Below are 27,001 nucleotides of genomic sequence, written 5' to 3'. Positions count from 1 at the left end.
CATTTGTAATGCTAATTCACAGCAGCTTTTCTGATGAATGTGGTCTTTCGTAGCCTTTTGAACAGCAGACATTTTAAAATAGTCATTGCAGGACAAATGTTAGCATTACTGCGCATTTCCCGCCGAGTACAGGTTATATTCTGGTTTGTCTTTTTTAAAAAGCGAAAAGCTGAAGCAGTGTGTGACTTTGTGTACAACATACAAAAACTGTCGCAAAAATACCCCATGACAAGTGAGGTACACTTTTTTTTTTTCAGTTACACAAACCTTTATTTTCAATGACACTAAATGCAAGCCATTAGGCCAATATTGTTTTTCTTTAAGAAACTTACATGTATTAACAATCAGAAGACATTTTTTGTTTCACTTGTCATTCGTTTCCAAAGCGTTCTCTTTTCTTCTTCTTTTTTACAGTCAAACATACAAAAATATCTGCATGCATAAACAGCCCATTGGTGGCAAGAACCAGTCCACTGAGGGCATGACGGGGGGACGCACATAGACTGCTTCAAAGTCCAGAGTTCTGCTGAGTTCGGAGAAATAAAACACATGATTATAAATTATAATAAATTAAGACAAAGTTGATGTAAAGACATCCAAAGTTCAAAGAGAGGCCGTCAACTGTCCGGCAGGGCTGTCCTCTGTGCAGTCAGTGATGTGTCTCCAGTTCCACGATGGTCCACTCCCCCTGCGGGGATGCAGCATCTTCTGGGGAGAAGCTGGTCACAGTGATGCTGGTGGAGGAGTCCTCCATGGGCGAGATGAGCTCCGCCCAGCGCTTGAATGTCTCCCTCTCTGGGGACAGGAAGGCCTGGGAGTCCAGGCAGTCGCGCGACAGGGACAGGGTCTGCTTGATAAGGTACTGGGCCAGGTTGAGCTCCTCGGGCACCGGGTTTATGACGCCTAGGTTGGACTCGTGGTCCGAGAGGAGCTGCCTGAGCAGGCTCCAGTCCCGCTCTGCAAAGCGACCGCCCTCGCCCCCGCTTTGCTTTTCTTCCTGTGCTTGCGGTTTAACTTTCCTGCCCTTGTCCGAGCAGCACTCTAAGGCTTCTCCAACATCCAGCTCGAAAATGGGAGAGAGGGCTTTGGATGGCCGGCGCTCATGTTTGCAGCTTTGATCCAATCTGTCACAACCATTGTCCCCTAAAAGCAATTGGCAAAGTGACAAACTAGTTCACTCCTCCACAGTTCTTTTCTTTTTTCATTTCATGTCATGTCATGTCAGAGACTAGTCACTGCCTACTACAATAAAACACGGATTACTGAAAGTTTACCCTTAATGCAACTGTGTCCTTCAAAATATATTTTCCACAGTGAAGTCAGGTGAGGACAGCACAGTAGGAAAAAAACAGGGAATAGGTCACGTTACGATCAGTTCAACAGCAATAACGTCACCGTAAAGAATTAAAAATTCACCAACCACTTCAAATGTGTTCAGTTGCCTTAAAGGTAATGCACAGAGGAATGCTTTTTCAGAATGCATCTCTTTTATCCACCAGGTAAAACAAAGCAAGCCATGCATTGCCAGCCCCGATGAACTTTGCAGTTGTTATTTAGTAACAGTGATATATTTTTTTTTTTTTGAGTTTTGTGCAGGTCTGTGAATGGACACACCTAAATGAACAGACTGGCTACTGTCAGAAAACTGAAATGCAGCCGACAGCGCTTTAGTTAGAAGCACGAGAGATTGCACAAGCACCAGGTTTTTATTTGACATTCTTTGAGTATTCTAGGTTCAAAATGGCAATGGATGAAGTGACTAATCACCGTTTGATGCTGAAATCAAAATCGTCGACATGTTTGCATTGGGATAGACTCTCAGCAATGGTTCAGCGGGAGTTCTTTCAGTGAAAAAAGAGAGACATGGCAGGACCGTGACAGCTGCTCTCGAGACACGTCACAAACTGTACACAGGAGGCTACTGACACTACACAAAGCTCACTGAACAGAAGCTCATAGACAACCACACATTTTTCTTTAAGTGGACTTTGTATCTAAGATAATCTGTTGGGTATGACAAAAGTTAAAGAAAAAAAAAGAATGGATGGCATTGGGGATGACAAAATAATTTCAATAGAACATGCATGTGTGCTGTGCAAAATGAAATATTAACTAAACAAAAAACTCAGGAACAGTAGAAACAGAAAAAACAGCAGGGAGATGCAAGGGGAAAGTTTCCAAGTATAACACACTTGTGAGAAGAAGTGGTAGTTTAGTGGAGTCTATCTTGTATGAACATTTTCTATTCAATCACTTTCCAGACATTTGATAAAATTGTTACTTGGTTGCAATTTACCTAAAACCTATTTTAAAAAGGCGCTACATAGAGCATTTTAACAAAGCCATTTGAAAAATATCTGATTTGAGATGTTAATTGCTGTAAACAAAGACATATCGTCCAGTGACGCTACACTGCATTTAACACTGGACTCCAAAGTCAAGATGGTTTCTTTTGCTTTATGGTACAAAAGCTCATGGAGCCAGAAGATTGTGTTTCTCAAAAGTGGCAGTGGTGTGGTGACAAAAACACCAAACATATTCATCTTTTTTACAATGACGCAAAAGAAAAAGCAGGTAGAGGCAAGAAAGAAGAGACGTACTGTATCAGCATCCTCTGAGACGAGAAGTGCCGGGATTTCTGGGAAATCTGTTCGAATTTTTGAAGAAACACAAGCTTCAGTGAATCGATCAATACCACTTTCAGTGGCACGATCTCAACAACTGTGATGTGTTGATGTAAATTACTGTGATATAATTTACATCAACACATCACTGGCACATCACCACATAGTGGCGGTTCTATGCTGATGTTAAAATATTATATATATATATATAGTCCCTTCAGCTATGTCAGATTATCTATGGCTTACAACAAAGCCCGACTGTTCCACTGCATAAAAAATGACAAAAATAATGAAAAATGGGGAGGGGGGGGGGTTTGTACATAAAAGTGCATCGGTGTAACTATGTCACATGCCTTGTCACAAGGCAGATTCTTTTAGACGAATACAACTGTGATCAGTCTTAGTAAAATGTACACTGCTTTCCCCCTTTTTAAAAAAAATGTAAACTGGATAACCAGGGCCTGAATCCCTCCAACTACAGGTAGCTGAGTTGTTTAAAATGCTCAGTTTATGCAAATCCCATCTTTTAAAAGGATACGGACATTGCAAGTTCAAATCTACGACAGCTACACAATCCACGGGTTGAGATGAGAGCAAGCTTTTGGGTACGAAATTACGATGCCCACTGATTTAATTTGAACCTGTATGTATAACTAGTTCCTGAACTAGTGTGCTCTATAATATCCTTTCTCTGAAGGAGGGGTGGGCACACGTCAGGCGTAGGTAAGGTCTAGGAATCGGAGCAGGGGAGAATGAAACTTGCAGGGATAAACTATACCTTCACTGATGTCGTTTGGGGAGATTAGATGGGTTTTTGGATTTAGGGGTCTAGCAAAGATCCATATAGGTCATACATTACCTGCTGGAGATTGTGCAGCATGTACAGGAGAGTCCCCTGTCAGCTGAGGCTCATTTAAGTCTAGATGCAACTCAGTTTTCCTGCTTTCGGTGGGATTGGTGGGATTTTTGAGCTGCCCTCCATTGTATTGTTCAGTGTGCCGCAGGTCCAGGTGGCACGGGCGCTCCTGGGGCGGAAGGTCTCTGGTGTCGGTGCCCACGGTGGGGACGCTGGACTTCACTCCATCCACTGGGATGTGATTACTCTCCCCTTGCACGGGCTCATGGAGCTCTGTAAGAAACACGGAGGATTTTTCTTCTTGTTCCTCGTCCTTCGTGTCTGCGTGGTTCTGTTGGCCACTGGGAGGGGCACCTTTGGATTGAAAAGCCGTAGAGTCAGACTCGAAAACGTCACAGGGAGTCACGACATCTTCGGGCTGCTGAGGTGGAGTTTGGACGCCGCCCTCCTCTGAGCCCAGCTCCTCGCACTCGTCGACGGAGAGCAGCACCGACCGACGGAAGTTAGAAGAGGACTGGTAGTCGGGCTGGTCGTTCTCCTGGTCCACGCCGTCGTCATCGAACGCCAGGTTGACGATCCCCTGAAACTGTGGTGATGGCTCGGTCGGTGGCAGTGGAGTCTGGCCTGGAATCACTTCGACCTCTGACCTCTCGTCCTCTGTCTCCTCTTCCTCCTCGTCAGAGGAAGAAAAGAGCTGGTGGTCGGGGACACTTTTAACAGTCATGGTGGCCTCGACCTCAGAGTGCTCCTCCTCTACGTGGACCTCATCTCTTTGCAACCAGGAACGAGGGCGACTTCGTAGCCCTTCCTCCTCGCTGGTAGTCTCCACCTCTCTGCCGCGCAGCCGCACCTCCACTCTCAACCCGGCACCGCCTTCGCACATCTTCAACTCTTCCGGGGTGCTCGTGTCGCTGCTGCTGCGTCCCAGGAAGTCATGACAGCGCATGGTGCCACACTTGGAGACCCCGCGGTCGTTGGAGCAGTCGTCGTCTTGCGAGCCGCCTGCGTCGTAATCCTCCGAGCGGGGCTTGATGTCGTCAGAGGATGTGGTGTGTGTGCTGCCAGTCTCCGACTCTGGACTGACCTGAGGGTGGATGCCGCTCCACGAGTCCTCTAAGGGGGTGTGAGTGCCTCCCACGGTGCAGGGGGTGTCCATGGGGGGTTCAGTGTCTCGCTGGGAATTTGGGGAGCTTACCTCGCCAATGTGAGCTGGGACAAAACTGCTTTGAGACTGTTTCACTTTAGTACCCTCAACAGCAGATTTCGTATGGGGGAGGCTGTTTGCTGCTGATGTAACACTGGTCTCATCTCCACCATTACTCTTTCCTGTCTCCTGTATTTCCATCTTCTGGAGACTCTGCATGGGGCTCGAGTCCAGCTGAAGGCTGAGTGAATCCCCTCCACTCTGGTTCATTGACTGCGTACTGTGTGCTGCTGGCTGGTCAGAGGCAAGTTCTACATGACCAGTGTTTTCATTTGGACCAAGATCAGTTTTACAGTCTGAAGTTTTTCCATTCACCGCATCTTTTCCTTTAAGTCCCAATTTCTTGGTTTTGGAAGATCCTGCAGATTTTGGTGAACCTTTCTCTGTGGAAAATTCAGAAGTGCTTTTCAGCTTCGGTCCGCACTTGGCAGCTGCAGCTGAAGATTGCTTGGAGGGGGCCGGACAAGCTTTGGCTGGTTTCGTACTGGATTTGGTCGAGGCTCCGGTATCCGAAACGGGTTTCGTGACCTTCTTTTTAGGAGTTTCACTGGCTGTTTTGTGCGCCACTGAGGATCTGGACCCGTCCTTACTGTCTTCTCTTCTGGGTGAAGCTGGCTTCTTTGTGGATGATCCGTGCTTGGACACTAATTCAAAGACAGAAAACCGAACAGAACGTTAGGACTTCGTCACACTACATCGACAGACGTTTGAATGCAGCAGTTCAGACGTTCAAATGCAGCAGACTTTGAACATCTCACCAAGATGGTCCGGTGTGCTTCTTCCCTTGCTGTCCATTCTCGCTGCGGTCACTGCAGTAGACGCTTTCTCAGTTGCACCAGTCTTGACTTTGCCACTCTCTCTCACACTTGACTTCTTGGTGGGACTGTAATTGGTAAGCAGACATGCAAAGCCGTAAAAATAATATCCCAGTTAATTAACACCTCTGGCTCCCATCATCGTAAAAAATATCTTTGTAAAGAGCTGCAGGGAAGTAAATCATGAATTCATATTTAACACCAGTGGGGGGCAGCAGAGGTTTTTCTTCCAGCATGTCAAGGACAAGCCCGTGAGACACGAGCTGATTATCAATGCAAAGCGTTTGGAGGTGTCACTGGTGTCCTTGTGGAGGATAATTCTTTGAGACGCATCTCACATACATTATTTAAGTTCTGAGCATTGTTTATTCGCAGCTGTACAACGCTCTTTTGTAATTTTTGCCTGTGTAAAGGAAATTATTAAAAATCAACATGTTTGCTGGTTTGATTGTCTCCCAAAATTTCACATTTTTAACACCTTTAGCATTAGACTGGCACCTGGATTTAGACCTGGGGTGAGGTCCAATCGTCAAATTGGCTTAGGAAGTGACACGGAAGTATTTCATCAGCTGCCATGATAAGAGCTTTTTGAATTCTCTAAATGCATAGGAAAGGTGCCTCAGTGCTTCCTTTCCTATCTCCTTTAGCATAGGATACACTAGACTTTCCTATGCAGACGGAAAGGAGAAAAAGACGCCCCACAATTCATTGCGGCAGCAAAATTTTACGTGATGTGCCATGCACGATTAAATAGAAGAAGAAGAAGAAGAGTATGAATATGACCCAGAAGCGACGCACTTCATCATGTAAGTAACCGTTACATATGAAACATTTACATTTGATGTCTCACGGTGGTAATACACACTGAAAAATGCTGGATGGAGAAATTTTTTGTTTCACCATAGCAGACGCACGTCAAAAACATCCGCCATTGCATAATGACGTAGTAAAGTGAAAGTGGAGTCGGATTCTCTGAGCACCGCTGTCAGCTTTCCCTAACTCCTGAGTTCTCTTTTACACCTTTCCTTGACCTCATGACGTTTTCCATTGAGGTCAAGGAATAGTAGATAGGAAAAGACGATAGGAAGTACAATCCGAATCCACCCAGAGGCAACGTCCTGGGGGAGGCTGACCAGCGCATGTATTAGAGCCTTCAAATGTCACACTTTGCATTTTGATAAACACAAAAGAACCAGTGATAAGCACCAAAGACTAAAGCTCACCTTTTTGTTGTGTCTGATTTCTGAATAGGTTTTGTCAGCGGGGATTTGGTCACTGCCTTAGCCTGGTGTTTGGGCTTCGCACCTGAAACACAGAACATGAAGCACATGAACGACTGCTTTGAACAGAGCTTAGATAGCAATGATGAACACACAACAAATAAATCTACAGGGCAGCAGGGATACGTAACACACTGCACACAAGCTCACATCAGTGGTCATTTCGTCAACAACCTTTTTCCACAACTAAGACGAGACGTCGACGGTCTAAAAACTGATCATCGATAATAAAAATGATGATATACATCATATTATATTACATCAGTAAAAGTGTTCAAGGTGAAATTCTATTTTACGAATGTCAACATTTGATACAACCTGTCACTTTGATTTCAATTTCCGATACTTGTATTAGCCTAATTTAATTTACTTTAAAGAGGGAAAATATTTTGACTAAAATGTCATGACTTTGCGTCGACGAAAACTCATTTTCAGTTGTCGTCAACAGTAACTAGACTAATACTGTGTAGGATAAACCCGACTTAAAATGTGACAAATTAAAAAGCATTTTTCGTCTAAAGACTGAGAGTAAATCTAAAATAGCTGCCATAAATGAGCACTGGCTCACGTCACAGACGTGTAGCCAGACGATTTCAGGGAGGGGTGCGAGGGACACATGCTGTGCTTGTACCAGCCGGACAGGCAGCTGAGGCCCACTGGTATGAGATGGGATCACTCCACCTCCCCACTAAAGTTCACAGTGATCAGTTACACGTCCCCCCTTGTGACAGCTGTATGGGCCTTTGACCTCTGCTGTTAGTTTGAGGCCGGCAGGCTGCCAAGGACAGCCTTGCGCGCTTTGTTTTCTAAAAAATCTACATTCATACGTGACACGGCGCATTCTTCCAAATGTCCCTCTTGGCCATAGAACAACATCCATCATACTAATTAGTCTGCAGGTCCTTTCATGTGTCAGCTACGCTGTAGTGCCTGGAGCGAACCTGCAGACACTTGCAATGCGCTACACTGTAATTTGTGTCGGCCCCGGTAATGAAATGTAAAGAAGTCAATAAAGAGCGTAAACCTGGAACGGAGTGGGCGTCGTTGCGAGGGCTACTTGCACCGTTCTCTGGTGAGGTGCTGCCTGATGTGGATGAGGCGAGGGGCTGAGCCTGGGCGGTGCCAGCAGTGCTGTCAGCCTTTCCTGCTGAGCTCCTCTGAGACTTTACCGCCATCTGACTTGTTGACGTGCAGCTGGGTGGAGAGGTTTTCGGCCTCGCACCCGGGTTTGGCTTCTTTTCTTGCTCCTTAGCCCCGTGAGAGCTTCTGGGGCCATTGGCGCTCGCTGGATCTCGTCTGGCCCCCGCGACTCCGGTGCCATTGACCACCGGCGCGCCAGCCGATGCGGTCTTTGCTTTCGCTGCTACGCTCCGATCTCCAGGCTTCTTCGCGTTCTTCGCCTTGGATGTGTGACCATCTCCGGGTTTGTTCGCTGTCCCTAGTCCATCGGACTTCATGGCTGATGCAGCACCACGGGAAGAAGCCGTTTTATAGTCAGACACTCTTTGGGTCCTTTGCAGAGGAGGACTCTCAGGTGCAGGCGAAGAACATTTTACAGCCCTTTGCTGTAAAAGAAAAAAATGTGAGTCTCTTAACTGGATTCATCAGCAAAATAGAGTCAAATGAAAGTGAATACATTAGTAAAGTTCACCACTGGAGCAACTGAGAACTCTATAGCCTATCCTAAGCCGACCAAAACCCCAACATTGCATATCCTATTGGTTTTTTTTGTCTAAATTACTTTCAGATTATTTTAGTAGATGATGTTGATTGTTTTAATTTATATCTACCTATGTTGATCGCAAATTGACTAAACAAACTGGAAAATCCTGATTGCCATTCAGTGTCAGTGAATTTAATCGTGCAGATTCAGAGGTGAAGCACACAAAATTGTACTTAAATAAAAGTAAAGCTCCTTTTCTGACTCCATCAAACCCCTTTCTGTGAGATCTGTAGCAGCTCCACCACTCTCAGCCGCCCATCACATCTTGGCAATCGCTACGTGGCTCACCCCAGCCAGGCTTATCTTAGCTATACATCTGTTTAGAGAGGCCCTACTGCTCATTTCACAGTGTTCTCGGCGAGGGAGGGGCATTTATGACATCTGATGGCCACGAACTCTAATGACTGACTGGGATTACACAATTTACATGGATTTCTCTAAGCTTAAGTACACTCATGAGTACACACTATCATTTAAAGTAAAAGTCAAAGGTCATGAATATTAAGTAACTATTGAACAAGGTCATGTTTTTTTGTTTTCAAAAAAGAAATGAACTAATTGTATAATAATAATAATAATAACATTACCTGTGAGCTAGTGAATACTGGCTTTTTACCAAGTCTTCTATTGTCCCCTTTATCAATAGCATCTGTAAAAACACAATGAAAGCAGGACAAAATCACCAATAATTCAGTTAGAGTCTCGCCTGTAAAACAGATGATGCAAATGCAAGCATAACACAGATGAAAAGGGCTGCACCATTTTTTTTTTTAAAGACCCCGCTCAGGTTGCTCATTAGCCGAGCTAGAGGAGCTGTTCGTTTCATTCACAAACTCCAGTTTCCATATCCCGTGTTTACACTTTGACCATAAGGACACTAACATGAAATCAATGGATCACTCAGTCAGCCACGTCTGGTAAAGCTACTACAAACAAAGTACGGCGATTTCTATACTTCATACAAAAACAATTTCATAGTCTTTTTTTCTTACTGAAACTATAAAACAGACAGTGATACTTACTCTATTTTACAAAAGTGCATTTGTTATGTTTGCATGTGAGGACCTGGAATCGGACTACACTGGCGAGAAATGCACCAGTGGTAGTAGGCACATACAGTACTGATACCAGCTGAATAAATTATTCATGCAGTGCATTTCTACACATTACTAGCTCAACAGTTGTATTTATGGATGCTTCATGCACAAAGACAAGAGTCCAGCCTTCATCTCGACGAGCACAGTGCATTTAGCACGGCAGTCCGAGACAGTTCAAAAGGTAGTTCAGAAATAAAAGCAGAAATGTAAGGGACAAATGACAAATTGGTTGCCTGTGGCCCGGCAGCTGTGTAGAAAGAAGCTATCGAGGGTTATATCAGCCAAAAGCATATGCTGTTTGGTCTTCATCTCTAATGATGCAGAGCCATGGCTTCAGCGCTAGGCTGGGTTAGGAAGGGGGAACATCCACATCCACGGACACACACACACACACACAATGCAGCATGAATATCTTGTGTGACTGGGGTAAAAAAAAAAAAAAAAAAAAAAAAAAGGAGCTTAAAAATACCCATCCTCACCTGCCAGTATCCTCTCTCTGTGTTTGGACGACAGACTCTCCCATCCCTGCGTGTGGCGGACTGCGTAAAAGGTCTGGAGCAGGAAGGTCCACAGGCGACCTCGCAGCGTACAAATCTCTCGCCTGAACGGCTGGTGGAAATACAGAGGAGGGGAAGAGAGAGAGGGGGGGGGAGGAGAAGAATGGAAAGGGGTGCACTACAGCACAAGCGAATCAGCAGCTGCTTGAAGAACCTTTCACCATGGCAACAAATACCCCTCCCTCCCTCCCTTTCTCTGTCCCTCCCTCCCTCCCCCTCTGTCGCTGTTGCAGAATCCACTTGAGCTCCCTTGAGCGAAGTCGGTGATGTCAGCGGCCGATGCCCATACTCCTGTTTCCACGCCTGATTATAAAAACAGGGCTTGAAGCTGGGGAGGAGCCATCTCCTCCTCCGCCGCACTAACCACACACACCCCTCAGCAGCAGATACACAGCCAGATTACTGCGGGCCGCCGGGCGGCTCACGTCACGGTCTCCCTCAGCCTAATCTATTCTGCCATACTGTACAGTATTTACAAAGGTTAACTTGTGCAGCCAGGTCACTTTCCTCTGGAAGTCAGCTCACCAGATTAACGTGCGTGCTCACACAATGGATTTGCATCGCCTGCATTCTCTCAACTGTTTGACTGGATATTGACTGATTAGTCTTCAAATTCTTTTCACCACTCTTGGTAATGTACGTAAGAACATGCTATTCTATAAACCGCCAGTTCACTCAGTTTGCGGGAATATATTTTAAGAATAAGGCTATTGTGCTCTTGTTACTGTCTCATGAAAACACCAACTCCAACGGTGCTGTGGTCAGCCTCTCTATACTTTCAAGTGTTCCATGCATTGACACCATTCATTTTTTCCTACCAAGGATAAAAATCTTTAAAACAAACAAAAACAAATTTTAAAGGCTAAATAATTTCTTTCAAACTGCACTGCAAAAATGAACCAAACAGGAGCAAAAAATGTGTTTGTTTTGGAATATTTCCAGATGTTGACATGGCGTGCTCATTATTATTTACGGCAAGGATGAAATTAAAGTACACTATTATTACTAATCTTCATCCTTATGAAGTTACATGATGTTTACTGATGTATTTCCATTTTTGTGTCAACAACGGAAGCCGATAGAGCTCAACAGTGACCGCCCACTTTTTGAAGTGATTAAGTGAATTTCCCATAATTTCTTTTACATTGACGTTTCATAAAATCCTTATATTAAGAGTTTTAGCCCGGAACCAAGCCAATAAACTACCAGACGAATCGTTACTGTAAAACGTTTTATTCGGAGCAAAAAAAAAAGGAAAACGAGTAAAATGGCAAAGGCACAATGTCTGTGTATATAACTATTTTAAGAGCAGAGAACTACTCATCCCATAAACCATTGCGATTCGAGGTCTGCGGTCACGGTATGTGTCCAAGACAAATTTTCCTATGGTACAATAAAGCCTATCTAGTCTATCTAATCTAATATAATCTAATCTAATCTAATGGAATGCAGCATCACTAGCCATCATGAAGTTCGCGGGTGTAGTAAACATTTCCATGGTTACAGCGAGCTCCACCAATCAGAGACGTTGATGTTACACTTTAGGATTGTGGGTAGTGTAGTACTATCAATGACATCTAGAATAAAACATGTTTTTTTTCAAATCAAGGTTGATATCAAAAGGACTTGTGGCTTCTACATATGCAGATACCATCAATTCACAATCTCGTGGTAACTCTACCTTGGATGGTTACAACATTATGGCTAATAATCAGAATATTAATGGAGAAAATTAATGGGATTTTCACTCTGGGCGCCTCACTGTTGAGACCTATAGCTGCTACATACTGTAGGCAATACATATTTGTAGGATCAATTCATTGTTAGCTGTGGTATATGATTTCTTGACAGTATTTTCTTTGAAAGTAAGAAAAATATAGAATGTAAAATAACTAAAACACTATTTTATATGCAGTTGTATATTATGTTTCACATTACTGACTTTATCTGAGAGGAATTGTTAATACCAGATGATTTTTTCAATTTGTTCAACTCTGATGTTGACAGCTAAATGTGTTGACAGCTAATGTTTCAGAAACATTATCCCAGCGTTTCACACCAAAGCTGAGCAGTGTCAGTCACACACCAAACTCTGATTAGCCATGTTGCAAAGCCAGGCTACACAAAGCATGCCGACCTGTTCAGACCGCTCAGAACCCGAAACACACATGTTTACCCAGTGGTCCTTGCTGTGGTCTGAAAAGCCGGGTAACTGAGGCGTTTGCTCTTCCAAACCTGTGTGCTAGCCTGCATCTAAACTGAAGTAAAGCACATGATGTCAAAGCACAACATGGTTGTTGGTAAAAACTTTAAAGTTACTAGTAATGTAGTTCCCGTTGGTCCAGTGGCACAATTTGTTAACGTACTGTAAGTCACATGGACTAACAGGGAACCTGTTAATTGGACAGTTTGGGTGAAACTAAAATATTCCAGGAAGTCGGCCTGTACTGCACTGTGCTCTGCGTCGGTTGTACATTACTTTCAACTCTCATAGTGAAAGGGGCAGTAAGCTATTCTAAAGCAATTCATGTTTTGTAAAAATCAGCTAATATTTCCTCCTCGTCCGTTAGCTGTGGCTACTGTGTGTAAAAATCTGGGTTTTTCGGCTCAGCCCTGACTCTGTAAATCAAGAATAAAAAATGGTGCGGACCGCACCACACAACACTGAGAGCGCAGTTTGTAAACTCGTCAACACCTTAAGAGACGTGCTGGCGGGTGATGCTGAAACTGTAGTTTTGGCCTAGTGGTTAGTGCGTCGGACTCCCATACCAGAGGACCCGGGTTCGGCCAGAGCAATAAAGTCAACACAACAACAAAGAAAGAAAAACAAGCTTTCTCCAGAATCGCTTACTGCCCCTTTAAATGTCTGTATTAATGAGCCAAATAACCCACAGTCCACTTTCTAGTTTGTTCCAAGCTTTCTACCGCATTACATGTTCTCCCTCAGCAAATGGAGTGAGATAGTTAGAAGTTGGCTTCTTTAATCTGTAACTGGAGACTGTCAAAAGTTAGTTCATCCAAACTCTACTGAGGAAGACTATGAGATACGCTTGGCAGTGAGAAAAAAACTTCTCTTAAAGGCAGCTGGTTGGTCACTAGCATTATTTTCACTACCCTGAATAAACTGGACTAAACAGGAAGTCATACTTTTAACTGCACTGCATAGATAAGTGTGAAAAAAGCTTAATGATGACGACAACACCATGTTTAAGGAAGAGACAAAGACAAAAACGGTGAGCAAAGGGAATGTGCTTCATTTCACCTCCTCTTGTTGTCGCTGTCTCTGCTCGAGGAGAGCGTCGTCCTCCATGTCGTTCCCACACAGACAGTTCACAGCGGTGAAAAGGTCACAGCAGTTCTCCACGGTCACACCTTCCCTGATGGCCGAACACAGCTTCTTCAACAACGCGGGTTCTCGGGTAAACTCTTCCCTCTGTAACGGAGCCAGACACTGAGAAAACCACAGAAACTTACGTTGGTGATGTGGGTAATGCACTAGTGCAGCTACGGCACAACCTTACCCTGCGAAGGTCGTGGAAGGCTTGGGTTTGCGTGACTTGGGGAAAGTGCAGGACAATGAGCTGCAGGCTCTCTTCCTGTAACTCCATTGCCAGAGTCCTCACCTGTTGAGCCCACTTGACTTCCGGGAGACTGGCAATCAACTGCTCGGTGCCACAGAGCATGGTCACGGCATTCTGCACAGTCTGAATGGAAACGTCTTATGAGCTAAACTCTATGAGAACACAAAATAAAGTGAAATGAACACACTCCTCCATGACTGATTCATGATTTGTCTTGCCCGGGACCTGTTGATCTGTGAAAGGATTCCCTGAATTGTGTAACAGCTGTGAACCTCGGTGCTTGCCAGTAGAGAACAATTGAACATTTGTCTTGCACGACTCACAGGCTGCATACTACCTCTTCTGCAGACTCAATTACCAATTACAAGCCAGGATCACTCCCCATCTGTCTGCATCCACATCCTATTCCTAAATTAGCCCGTCTTTAATAACTGGGAATTTAATAAAAGTCGTCGTTGATAAGATCATCGTTGACTTTCCTTCCTGTGGAAAAACACTGGACAATAGGTCGATGCTATCCGTGCAATTCCGTGAATGGAGCAGGGCTGAGGACTCTGCGGAGGGGGAAGAGCTCACCATGGTTTCAGCGACAGCGTTGAGACAGACCCTGTGGAGCTCAGGGGACAGGAGCGAGAAGTTTCTCTCACACCAGGTCTTCACAAAATGGTCAGCAACCCACCTGGAAACACAAAAATTGATGACGAGAACGTCAGAAACGCTTTCACTTATATATTCGTGTGATTCATCAGGCACGGCAAGGCCACACAAACTCACACACACACACACACTCACACAAGAAGCATCAGAACCAGCTCCCAGCCTAACTCAACACAATCCCATCCAGCTGACCTACATTCACACACTTCTTGCCTGCTCACTGCAGTGTGCATGAGCACAGAGAGCTTGCAGTAGTATCAGCTGCAGGAGAACACAATGTGAAAAATTATGTGCGCGCACAAGTAGAAAGGTGTGCCGCATACTGAAATATAAAAAAACATATTCTCAGCATGTAGGTTTGCAGTTATATCTGATCCAAGTGCACAACCAAGCTTCTCAGAGCAAAACACCGCAGTATACTTGTGTCTTTGAAATGTCTTCCAAACAACTATCTTCAGAGATGCCTTAACCTCGAAGAATGAATCAGCTCTCAGTTCAGTTAAAAAAAAAAAAAAATCAACTAAAAAAGTAACTATTTTCCCTTCCAAAAGTACATTTAATTTGCATTGCAAATATTGAAAGGCAGTGTCTTGAATCACATTAAAGGAATCTGCATCACAACCCTGACCCTTGATTGCTTAATAACACTCAAACACAAACCCACACACTGGTTACCTAGCAACAAGATGTAACTTGTGGTGGCAAGAGTGACAGGTTGGAATATGTTGCACTTTTTTTTCAAACTGCATTTAAGGTCAAGCCTGACAAAAATTCAAATTCTAGGACCATTACTTATGATACAGTGAGGTGTCCAAATATTTATGTAAATGAATAGAATAGGTTTTTGTTTCCAAAATTGTGGGAGTCTCGTTAAATAACAGGCATCTCAACTATTTCTGAGCGCAGACACTTGGGGTGCTTCTTTCTTATTTTCGAGGTCTTTCAGCTCTTCAAATGCTGACGGGAAAGAAACTTCTCAGACACTCACCTCTTACACAGCGTGTGTAGGCTTTGAAGGCCTAAGGCGTGTGTTAGGGACAGGCACTCCAGAACTGTTCTCTGAAGTCCATCAATCGGCTGCCAACGTTGGGGGGAAAAAAGAAAAATGTGCTTTTAAATTCACGCAGTGATTTGATCCTCTGTGAGGAGCAGTAGCCACTTAAGTGACACACTAACTAGCAAAACGCACTGTAAGATGCTTCCAGAGGATCGAACCATCATCATTATTGGCACTGGGCAAAGTACAGAAACTACGAGTGCAAAGCGAAAGGAATAACATAGGGATTTGATCTTGATGTTTTCAGCTGTGACCTAAGATAATTATCATCCCTCAACTTTTGAACTTTGGACAACTATGCTGAAGAGAGGAGATATTCCATGAGTATAAAAATATTAATACAAATTTTGAAATTAAGGAATGTTGACACTTTGGGCCAGATTTACTAGGGATTTTTTTTGGCCCTTTTTTCAAGCGTACGTGTGATGGTTTCTACCTTAAACACACAATATGTGTTTGACAAACGGATGCAATTTCTCATGTTATATGCTTATATATTATATAAATTATTTGTGGAGACATGAAATGTTGATTGTGTAGTTTCATGGATTTACTAAGGTCACATCAGTTTTGCAGGGAAAAGTCTCCATCTTTGAAGACCAGAAGTAAACAAGGGAAATATAGGGTTTTAAAAGAGCCACAAGGGAGACTATAGTGGACAGAAAGAGGCATTAAATATAACCATTTAAATAGATACAAACTCATTATCATAGACCAAAATAAAGCTAATAATAAACAAATTATTATAACACAATTAGTGTAAGTGGAGGGTGTCGGCCGACATCTAACTTTTTGCCATGAACATGATTAATGTTTGAAAATGTATAAACAATTAGATATATGCAAAGGATGATCAGAGAACTGTCACAACAAATGATATTATCACAACTTAATTTTCAAGGTTCATTAAGTATGAACCTGAATATGAGCATAATGTCACCTTTAAATACTGAGAATAACTTCCTGCTTGTGCACCAAAAACCTATATTCAGTCCAATTCACATTGAAAGGTAATAAGCCCATGACATCCAACCCTGCATAGCTGACCTTGGGGAAGAAGCGGCAGTAGTCTCGGGTCAGAACCATCTCCACTACGTCTTTCAGCCCCTCCAAACCCAACATGTCCGCTGCCAGCACCACCTGACTGTGGGACAGGAGACACCAAATGAAGGTCAGTTTAATTTCGGGGCCTTTATTCTAACTCTGGACAACCTGTTCATTAACGCTCAGTTACCTGGCGCTAGCTCCAGGCGGAAGATCCACAATGGCACCATATATGTACTGGAGCAAAATCTCCATCTCATCTGGCCCTAAGCTGAAAGGGGTAAACACAACCTGTTAACAAGCCAAATCTAAAACTGTCCCCAGTCACAACCTATTATTCTCTATGTGAGTCCAGGCATACAGTGAAGGTAAATTTCCATCTATCTGCACAGCATATTTCTCTGTAAGGGGCTGTAAAAACAATGCTTTAATTGCTTTAAACAAAAAAAATCCTTGCATTTGCATCAAAAATCCAGATATCACGCAGCACCACGTGACTCCAGCCTGAAGGCTACTTCGCAGGATTCCCCCCCCCCAACACATCAGCGCAACCACTCTCCATTCTGACAACCTCGTCTTCACCCGTTACCCTCAGATAAGTAAAGCTGAGGCGAGTGACACATCTCTCCCCAGAGAGAAAGAAACGGGCTCTATTTGCCACTGCCGCTTGGAGAGGAGACAGTGGGTGGTAGTTGGCGTTGGGGATGACATTTATGTGCTCTAATAATCTGAGCGAGCCATTGGAAACCCCACTGAAGGGGGGGGGGGTGTAGAGTTAAAACATGGCATAGTGAGTGAAACCCCATACTGCTCAGAGCCGCCTCTGTTGCAGCCCTTGAATAATTAATCCACTTGCTACAGCTGTATTGTTAAGGAATGAAATGTAGGATTGTTAGACCAGGGGAGTGGAAGTGTGTTACTGATCGCCGTGACCCGCTACTCGACGATGATGCTGATGCACTGGTCTTACCCTTGCAGGGTGATGCACTGTCTGGAGCTCTCCATCCAACTCCCGCTCAGCATGGCTCGGAAGTACTGCGAACGTGCACACAGCACTGCCCTAGAAACCCAATAAAGCAGGCAGTTGCATGTCAGATCCACCCACCATTTTAATATTTCACATCATCAGACTGGCCTGTGTACAGGAGGCCAAAAAATTATACTGCTGTCTATTCTCTGGAGAATGTTTTTATTCTCCCTGGCATAATTGTACTGTCAGTTATATTGAAATAAAGTGCCACTGGGCTGCTTAGAGCACAAAATAAGATCCATTAAATAAATCTGGTGATTATATGTATATTTGTAATTTTAAACCAAACTACCGGTGACTTAATCATATGCATTGTCTATGATATCACACTCCTCTGCACCACAGAACACATTGTTGTCCAAAAAACTATTAAAAGCATATCAACGACCCAGATTGTTTGACTGAGTGACATGTTCCTTCTTTACCGACAACATCACCACTGTAGTTTATTTTGTCTCAATCCCACATGCAGCATCCTGTTGCCATAAATATTCTCTAAATGTGAGTATTGTTCATTCAAATGTGGATTAATATTGAGCTGAAAATAGATCCCAACAGTTACACAACCAAAAAAACACACAATTTTAAATTTAAATTTTAAGTTACTATTATACCCAAGTTAAACAATAATAAATAATAAAAGCAAATATATGCCTTTCATAGTTTTTCACTTTGAGACAAGAAAACCTTATCTGTCCTTGAATATGGTGTCTTCCTGTACATGCATGCATTGGATTCATGACTGCAGATACTTCATCTCCAATATATTTTTGAAATACTAGATCACAAGACCATCCTGTAATTTATGTGTGTTAAAGATATGGTCAGGAAGTAGATAGATTTTGAAAGAATACAACTGAAAGTAATAAATATCCAAGACATTTTCCTTAAGACCCCTCTCCAAAGCCATGAATACAAAACACATGAACCAAACATTATCAGAGTAAATGTAAACCACTTGTATTCTTGCTTGTCACATTTTAACACAGAAAACTCTGTTTTCAGGTACAAAAAGATAGATTGACAGGCAGGTAGGCCATCCAATCACTTCATCTGGGACAAACAAAAAGATTGGATGAACTTGTTACAGCCCTGTGGCCTCCACAGATGAAGGACATTTCCTTTTTGCCATCGGAGCATTTCATTTATTGATTGGTATCGGAAGAAGATATTACAATAAAAGATATTACAATTAAAATATGAATGCAAATTCACATGAACCTTTTCATCTTTTAAGCCATTCGTGGTAATCATCCTTCTTTGCGCTAACCCAGTTTTAAAAAGCTCTCAGTCCGATTCCAAAGAGCATCAAGATTATATTTTTTTTGTATCGCCAGAGTTCTTCTGAACTCTACAAAGTGTTAGGAACAATGTACAAGACAAACTTAATGAAGAAACACCACGTACAAATACCATATTCAAAACATGGACAAGCTCTATACTTCGGACCGGCCCTGGCAATGTTGGAGCCCGAGTCAAGTTTGAAGTTTAAATTGGAGCTCCCTTGTATAAGTACAGCACAGTATATAATATATAATAAATAGCCATTATGAAAATTAATCCTACTTTTAAAAAACAGTAGATAGAGAGCTTGGTGTTATGAAAAGTTAGATGGAGAGGTTGGCTCCATGTGTTCGCTGGGAACTGATTGGTATGAGGTAGATGGACAGAAGGTGATTCAGGAATTGGGTGATTCAGGATTTCATCATGACGATTTGATTTCATATTAGAGAACTCTGAGCATCACAGATTTTACTCAAAATGTAACAAATAAAATATGATGTATCTGAGAATTATAAGAGCTCCCCTCGCGTACATACTGAGAGACAGAGAGAGAGAGAGTGATCTCACGTGGATCAGGAATGGCGAAATGCGTCATACATTGAAGTCTAAAACCAGAAATGGTGTTGGTGAGATAAAACGCACAAGATAACTTTCAAGTGCCGATAATAAATAGGAAATCTATTTTCCGAAATTTCCCAGTTCTGACAATGGAACAGATGTTGTCAGAGTTTATGATTATTATCAATGCCTAATTAAGCTCAGTGGCTCGTTTTAATACCACGTGTTGATACCCATCCCAAATCTTGCGCCACCCTCCTGGCATCGTGTGCCCTGGGGAACCCAGGTTCATGCTTCTGCGTAGGTCCTGTTATTGTATTTCATGTGTAAATGTTGTTTGTTTTTATGTGTGACTTTGTTAAAGGTATTTCATATAACTCTTCTCTGCCATATAACATGGCTTCTTGTCATAGTAGCCCTTGGAGCAGGGCTCCTTCTTCAGGGCAGATGGGATGCAACAGTATCTCACAGTAGTAAGCTTGTCCGATTCTAGCCTTTTAGCATGATAGCTTTAGTAGAAGAAAAGAAGTGATGGAAACAGAGGCAAAACAAGAGTTAACCCTGTTAACATCTAGATTGTAAGTAAACAGCTGTTAATACTTAGACTTACATTTATTCCCCTAACTACTCTACACTATCACTGTCTCTATTGTAAATGGGATAATGTACCTCAATAGAAATAGATCAAATCAGTTTGGGTTGTTGGACTGGAGAGGCCCTGATTCAGCCTCTGGGTGACGACTGCAGCGGCTCACACTGTGCTGTCACACAGATCAGTGCTGCAGAGCAACCGACAAACAGACCCAGCTTCTTCTTCTCTCTGACGAGCCTTCGCTGCCTGGCTGCTCCCTTGAGCGCACGCTGGGAGAAACCTGTCTCCATGGTTACCGGCTGCTACTACCACCACCTCTGCATCACCGACTGACCAGTCACCTCTGCTCCACGGTGGCATGAGTCAACAACAGATTCGCAACCTCGGTAGTGTTTTACATGTGGACAACGTGGCTGTGGTTCACTGAGGTGAGAACGCTATTGACCACACCTGCCACCGAGGACAACTCCAGATGTGTTCCAAAGGGCTGAGGTCACGCCACCATGAAGAGATCTACTGTACCTGTGGCACGAGAAAACCTGCTCCGCTACTTGGATGGTGATGTCACACTGCTCCCTCCTCTGGTACAGATCCAACAAGTCAGCCCCGAGGCCAGAGGCCGTCTCAGGAACATCAGCATCTGCACCAGGGTTGTGAGGGAGGATGAGGAAGGTCAAGAAGGAGAGTGATGATGAAGACGCGTATGGTGGAGAGAAATTAAGTAATTGAACGCTTTGGGATTATCTGAATTTGTGTACACATTTTTTTGTAAAATATGGCCAGGTTACAATCATGAACACATACAATCTATTTTAAATAACAACATAGTATTGTTCTTTTCCCTATTGAATACATCATTCAAGCTGGAAAGGGTTATGAAGTAATGAAAAAGTTTAGAGGAAAAATACCTTTTTGGAATAACCCAATAAAGACGCTGGTGAATGACCTCAACAGAGACATTACACCAGACCCCCTCAGAACTTGTCTGAGCTGAGGGAGTTCTGTAAATAAGAAAAGGTCAAAATCCCTCCTGAACATTGTGCAGGTCTGATCAGCAGCTACCAGAAGCTGCCAAAGGAGGTTTGGACAGTTATCAACTCCATGAGTTTATGACCAATTAATCCAAAAAAGCAGGTCAATCTAAATGTGTAGATTTTAGGTTTATGAGTGTATCATTACACCACTTCACTAAAATACAAAAAAAACGAGTTTGTTAAAACAAAGATACATCTTGAATCATCCATAGCATGACCACGCTACACGATATTGGCAGTAAAGACAACTAGGATCCAAATGCTATTAGCGGTTAAGTGGATTATGGCCGAGATAACATGATGTGAAGAGAGGGGAGGGAGGGCGGGAGGCAGCTGGACAGTCACATTACCTGAGGAAAAGTGTTGACCTGCTTACCCAAGTCTGTGGAACTGTGAAGAACGGAGGTGTCGGGAACACACATAGTTCTCTCAGACTCCACGTCTGGAGTTGTTTCGGCTGAGCGCATGCTTTGGTCTGCCGTGTACACCCGCCTGCAGAGGGGAGACTCCAAAGGTTAATTAAAACCAGTCCTTTCACACCTATTAAAATTATAATCTCATTTGATGCAGTGTGGCTTCAGCGGTACAGCAGCAGTATTTTTCACTCAGTGAAGCACTTTTCTATAGTGACTGGCAATTTTTTAAACTTTGCTCTGATTCAGAGGTGACCGTCACTACTGCTGAGAACTTGCTGTAGCACCGTGGCCTGCTCTCTGTTGCTAACTCTCTAAATGTCCATATGTGGGTTGTTGCCATGGGCGTTGTCAAAGTGACAAAACCACGAGCAGAGCAAACCCGAACAATCATTTTCCTCAGCAGCTTCTTCTCCAGCTTCTTCATGTATGAGAACTGTGGTGTTTCTCTGTAATATTGTGAGGTCTTGACCTCACTATGTAAAGTGCCTTGAGACAATGTATGTTGTGATATGGCGCTATACACACTTTTTTGAATTCAATTTATTCAATCTTTCTTAAATCTGTGCTTGTAAAATTAGACTACATAAAAACCTGAATCTATTTTTTCAAACGTCATTTTTAATAGGTTATTTCATAATTGATTGCCAAGGAACAACTGATGGCAATACAGCAGAGCAAGTCTCCTCTCAATGGTGTCACTGTTGTTTAGCTGTGTCATTTTAAAAACTGCTGTTCTTAAACAGAGAAGAGTCAAATTCAACATGGATTCATTTCTGTTAATGCCTCATTTGGATAAGCTGATCCAACAATGTTGCAGCTTCCACATGTAAAAGGAGCTCCAAAACAAAACTTTTTGAATTGGTGATAGTGCATCAAAAACAGGTCAAAACATTCTCCTAATTCTAATTATAGATTCCTAAAAAAGACTCAAATCAGTTGATCAAAGACTTGAGCTCTCCAACAAACCACACTGTAAAGCCTTGATGAGAACTAAAAAAGATGCTACAGTGGAGTCTTATATACGTGGATTATTAATATTCAAATATCAACTCACAAATCTTGGGTATCTTAGCACTAACATTAAAATGTGGTGTGCTATTTATTATTTAACACATGCAGCATTTGCAGTGATCCTTGATGCAAACGTGCAAACACTAGCAAACCATGAAGAAGGTGTGACTGGCGCCCTCTGTCGGAGGGACACTGAAACTGTTACACTTCAAAAGAATAATAAAACTTTTTACATCCGATGCAGATGTAGAGATACATCACACACACACACACACACATACACAAAGAAACAGTAGATATTTGCTGTGATTAATAAATTTGCAATCCCGAGAGCTCACTGCCCACCTGAGGAAGTCTTTGAGCCCGGACAGCTCATAGCCCGACAGATGAACGACGGTGGGATCGTTGTGCATCTTTCCCTGGAGGACATGAGGAGCTCGGGCCAACAGCAAGGCTCTGTGTGCTCGGAGTGAGCCCGAGCCTGAGGCGGCGTACAGAGACACATCAGCTTCCAGCTCCTCCTGCAGCAACCTGGGGGGAAAAAAACATGATGACACTTTATCAAGGGGGCCAGTCTCTCAAAGTCAGTCTACTAACTGACTGAAGGAAGAAAAGTTCACATTAGGGCACGACCGATTACCGGCACTGATATTCACCTCATCATTTTTATGATTTTTGGTAGTGGTGATTTTTTCTAAGCCAATTTGCCAATAAGATAATTTGATTTTAAAATGTTCTACTTTGGCTCTGATGCAACCGCAGTCATCCATTTTTATTTGTTCAACTTCATAAAAATGCTGCTGATAGTTCACTGCACTTGCCACCTGTGTTAAGGTTATGTTGAAAGGTTCTGTGGATTAAACAAGGCATTTCAACAAAGTTTTGTGTTAAGAGTTTGTTATTGTAAATTTTAACATTTTCAGCGGACAAATATCGGTTTTCGGTTTGTTAGATCAGTAATAATCGGTATCTGCCCAGAAAAACCTACATCGGTTGACCCCTAGTTCACATGACTGTGGCTCAGGAGGTCGAGTGGGTCGTCCACTAACCAGAGGGTTGGTGGTGCAGCGGCTCCTCCAGTCCACATGCAGAACGTGCATATTAAATGTACATTGAAAGAACAAATATAAAAAGGGCCATCTTTTCATCACCTCAACTAAGAGATTCAAAGATTAATCGGACGGCCTACTTTTCCACTTCAGAATAACACAATTGCAGACTTGAGGCGGTCCATTTATTCATCTTCATCACCATCTCTCATTCTGCCTCAATGACTGATCTGGGTGACCCATAAATCAGTCAGCCGACTCCAGCTGGGCGTCGTGAGTTCAAGTCTCAGTTCTGTGTCCGTGTCTGAACGTAGCAAGGAGAAACGTATCCCGACCCAAACCCAGTGGACCACTCTAATCAAACCCATGTAGGGTAGTTTACTGTCATATTTCGCCCACCAACGAAAAAAATATTGCAGCTTTGCAGCTGTTTTTTATTTTCCAATACACTGATCCTATTATCTGAGGAAAAACCTCGCCCTTGGTTAACCATCAACATTTTACGACACAAATGTGTTAGGTTAGCTCAATTCTTGGAGGCGATAAAAGAGCTGGAGTTTACTAGTTTTATCTATTATTTTTCTCAAATGTTTGGTCTCCTTTTATCACGTAGTGAATTATTAAGCTTTTCAAAAAAAGATAAATGACTATAGGGCATTTCATCATGGATATTTTCTATCAAAGGGATGAACAAGTGAAAAGTCAAGCCTGCCAATAAACCAAATCACTGCCAAGAGTGTATCAGCAAATGACTGAATCTGTGCTGAGTAAAATCCCAGTGAGACATATTCCTGGTTATCAATGAACCATGCTGGTTGGCTGAAAGTCCCTACATATGTGTATGTTGTTCTGAGGTAAAGAACATGAAATCAATCTTTTCTATAGGATTAGGTAGTAAGGTTGATAGCGGCATCTACATGTCTCAAAAGAAAATCATATGGGCATTAACTATAATGAGAGGAAACCTCTGTCTATCTGTCTGTCTGTCCTTCTGTATGCATATCTCGAGAACTGTTCATTATGGGCATTATGGGCATGTATTGTTGAGGGCACTGAGGAGGTGCAGTGTCGAATTTAGTGCGATTAGGCCATGCAATGTGTTCAATAGTAATAATTTATGAAGTTTACTATTGAGAGTATATTTTTCGCCTTTCGTCTGATGATGATCAAACTGTTATGAAGAGAGGAGACTGATTCTGCTGCTGAAGCAGAGGAGAGAAGTTAATGTGTGATGAGGTCAATCACACTGAACTGTTCATTCATGATCTTTTCTAATAAAACATAGTATCTAGTTTTTAGTACTATTTATGGTCACAGTCTCCTTGTGTTGTTCAGAGCTGCAGTGATAGAATAAGAAAGTAAAAAACACTGACAGTGATTCTGTTGGGAATCTAATCATCTTTATTGAATTCCAATGAAGCTCTAATATTAATGAGTCTATGTATTTTATTTAGTGTGATAACCTCTCCCTCTGTTTATTAGAAGTCCTGTATTAAAACAGGACACGTGAAGTCTGGAACAGCAACATCCCACTCATCTATAAATATCTGCTGCGCTTATTTGTCACTACTGTAAAATCTGTTGTCCCTAACAGCATCACGATGACTCTGATTTTCAGGTGATCTGATTGGTCAGTAGTTGGGGGGCTGTTGACAGGTTTTGACCTCTTATCCTCTGCTGTACAGCTCAGCTGTTAAAACTAAAGTTACCTTGATAACCGCAAATCCTGCTTCGTAGTACAGGCTCCAGGAATCCATCATTTAATCTAATCAGGTAAGTGGGGGCCTGAGCAGTGAATGGGCACAGCTGCCCAACAACTGGTAGCGTTGTAAAATGTTGGGTTATTTTAGATTGGGCCGGATATCTTCTAGCCTGGCATAGCCACTGCGTATTAGTCTTGAACATCTCGGTTAATTTTCGATTTCCAAGAGGCGCTACAAACGGACGCAGACCAAAATGCCTCTGGACTCAATTGGATAGCAAGGAATCATGTGAAGTCTGTTGAGGGACGCGAGAATGTCAACAGGCCGGAGCAGAGAGGAGATGCCTGTGATGATGATTCCACAATGTCTGTGAATGAGTGTTGCCATTTTTGTGGGAGAAATGTGAAAATATCAGATACTTTGTCAAATGCTTGTTCATCAGCGGCACCCTTGGTTGTTTACAAAAGTCGCTTCTGTGCGTGTCGCGGTATAAACCCCGCCCATTATCAGATGATCGGTTGTGATTGGACCGGCAAGTTTCCTGCTGGGCGGACCCCTTCCCAATGGAGGAGATCCAGACCGTATTGTGGCAGAGCAAATTTAAATGAGCTCCCAGAATTTGTCTGGGTCCCAGGCTGGATCTATATATATATATATAGTTGGATTATCCCTGTGGGTAGGTTAAGGAGATGAGTAAATTGCCACAGCCCATTGTGTGGCTGGCTCAGTAGCTTCCCCAGCTTTTGTTCTTTTAGGCTGGGATCTCAGGCCCCTCGAAAAAAAAAACTTTGAACACATATTATCTATGTAAGTGACATTCCTCACAGACCTGTCAAAGGTCAGTGCGCACCGCCACATGCCTCACCTGTTCAGGTCTGCAGACAACGCGGAGGACAAACATCTCCTCAGCTGCTCCTTGTATTTGCGCTCTTTGGCCTGGAACTCCTTCGCCGCCTCGGTGGTGATCATTCTTTATAGCGTTCTCTAGGACGAGAAAGGGTTCAGCTCGACACGATAAGATAGACGGGGACACCAATGGCATGCGGCGACACGTGAGAAACTGAGCAAAAGTCATAAACTATATACCTGGTGATATACAGGTTTAGGATCAGTTACACTATTAAAAGTTCTTTAACATTGGGGGCTGGAATAAAAACAAGCCACAAATGGCTAATTTGTACACATGATGATTAATCTATTATTTGCTTTTCACCTCACGTGATTGAATGATTGACCTACACCACATTGAGCAACACCATCTTTCGTGATCACACCAAACTGACTGACGTCTTCCCTGCCACTGCCCACCAGAGGCGCTGTTTCACCACGGTGAACAAAGTAAACAGAGACGGGATGAAATCTCCCTGACTCACATGTGCCCAAGAATATTAACCACACAGCTAGCTTCAATAGAAGATGTACTAGATTGAAAAATAGCCCCTGCTAGTTTCTCTCCAACACACACACACACACACTGCCTCAGCTGTGCCGTAAGCTAAATTACAGTATCGCGCTTATTTTCTAGCATGCTAGCGCTAGCTAACACCAGCCACCGTTGTAAGTTTGTTTTTTCTCCCTGGCAGACCGGTTTATCTACAGACTCCCATCACCAAACTGCAGCGTTTATAACTGTCTGTTGGTACGAGGCTCGGTTAGCGGAATGAATAGACTGTCTTTCTTTCATTTACAGGCTGACCCACTGACCGGTGTGTGTTGACATCAGTGCCGCACGCCGCTCATTCCGCCGCCACCACCCACTAGACTGGGACACGGTTTAAAAAAAAAAGAAGAGGAGAAGGAGCGGTCAAGTCGTGAGGACCCGGAAGCTG

General features: G+C 43.1%; 1 protein-coding gene across 4 annotated transcripts; it reads right to left on the bottom strand.

Annotated features, from left to right (window-relative positions):
* Positions 1-243: 243 nt before the first annotated feature.
* Positions 244-27,001, bottom strand: btbd8 (BTB domain containing 8). Of its 4 annotated transcripts, XM_035647665.2 has the most exons (20): positions 26,877-27,001; positions 26,038-26,156; positions 22,766-22,951; positions 21,370-21,485; positions 20,482-20,599; positions 17,466-17,555; positions 16,686-16,766; positions 16,499-16,595; positions 15,383-15,471; positions 14,314-14,416; positions 13,678-13,860; positions 13,419-13,589; positions 10,079-10,274; positions 9,090-9,151; positions 7,804-8,344; positions 6,723-6,804; positions 5,443-5,567; positions 3,484-5,328; positions 2,601-2,647; positions 906-1,143 (listed from the first exon to the last, which is right to left on the bottom strand). In XM_035647665.2, the coding sequence occupies exons 2-20, from the start codon at positions 26,139-26,141 to the stop codon at positions 1,042-1,044; spliced, it is 4,338 nt and encodes a 1,445-aa protein (XP_035503558.2). In that variant the 5' UTR covers positions 26,142-26,156; positions 26,877-27,001; the 3' UTR covers positions 906-1,041. The 4 variants fall into 4 exon arrangements, with proteins under 4 accessions (XP_047192735.1, XP_035503556.1, XP_035503558.2 ...); XM_047336779.1 differs by lacking the exon at positions 2,601-2,647 and having other exon boundaries at positions 244-1,143; XM_035647663.2 differs by lacking the exon at positions 2,601-2,647 and having other exon boundaries at positions 244-1,143; positions 10,079-10,208.

The sequence above is a fragment of the Scophthalmus maximus genome, chromosome 13 (assembly GCF_022379125.1).
Source record: "Scophthalmus maximus strain ysfricsl-2021 chromosome 13, ASM2237912v1, whole genome shotgun sequence".
Taxonomy (NCBI): Eukaryota; Metazoa; Chordata; class Actinopteri; order Pleuronectiformes; family Scophthalmidae; genus Scophthalmus; species Scophthalmus maximus.
The sequence above is the reverse complement of the archived record's forward strand: the minus strand, read 5'-3'. Positions and strand labels throughout refer to the sequence as shown.

Excerpts from the sequence above, each read along its gene's own strand:
- btbd8 (XM_047336779.1), bottom strand. The coding sequence starts at position 26,141 with ATGATCACCACCGAGGCGGCGAAGGAGTTCCAGGCCAAAGAGCGCAAA. Across the intron at positions 14,417-15,382 it reads CTACACACGCTGTGTAAGAG|GTGGGTTGCTGACCATTTTG; the intron begins GTGAGTGTCTGA and ends TTGTGTTTCCAG. Across the intron at positions 1,144-3,483 it reads TGCTGCACAATCTCCAGCAG|GGGACAATGGTTGTGACAGA; the intron begins GTAATGTATGAC and ends AATTGCTTTTAG.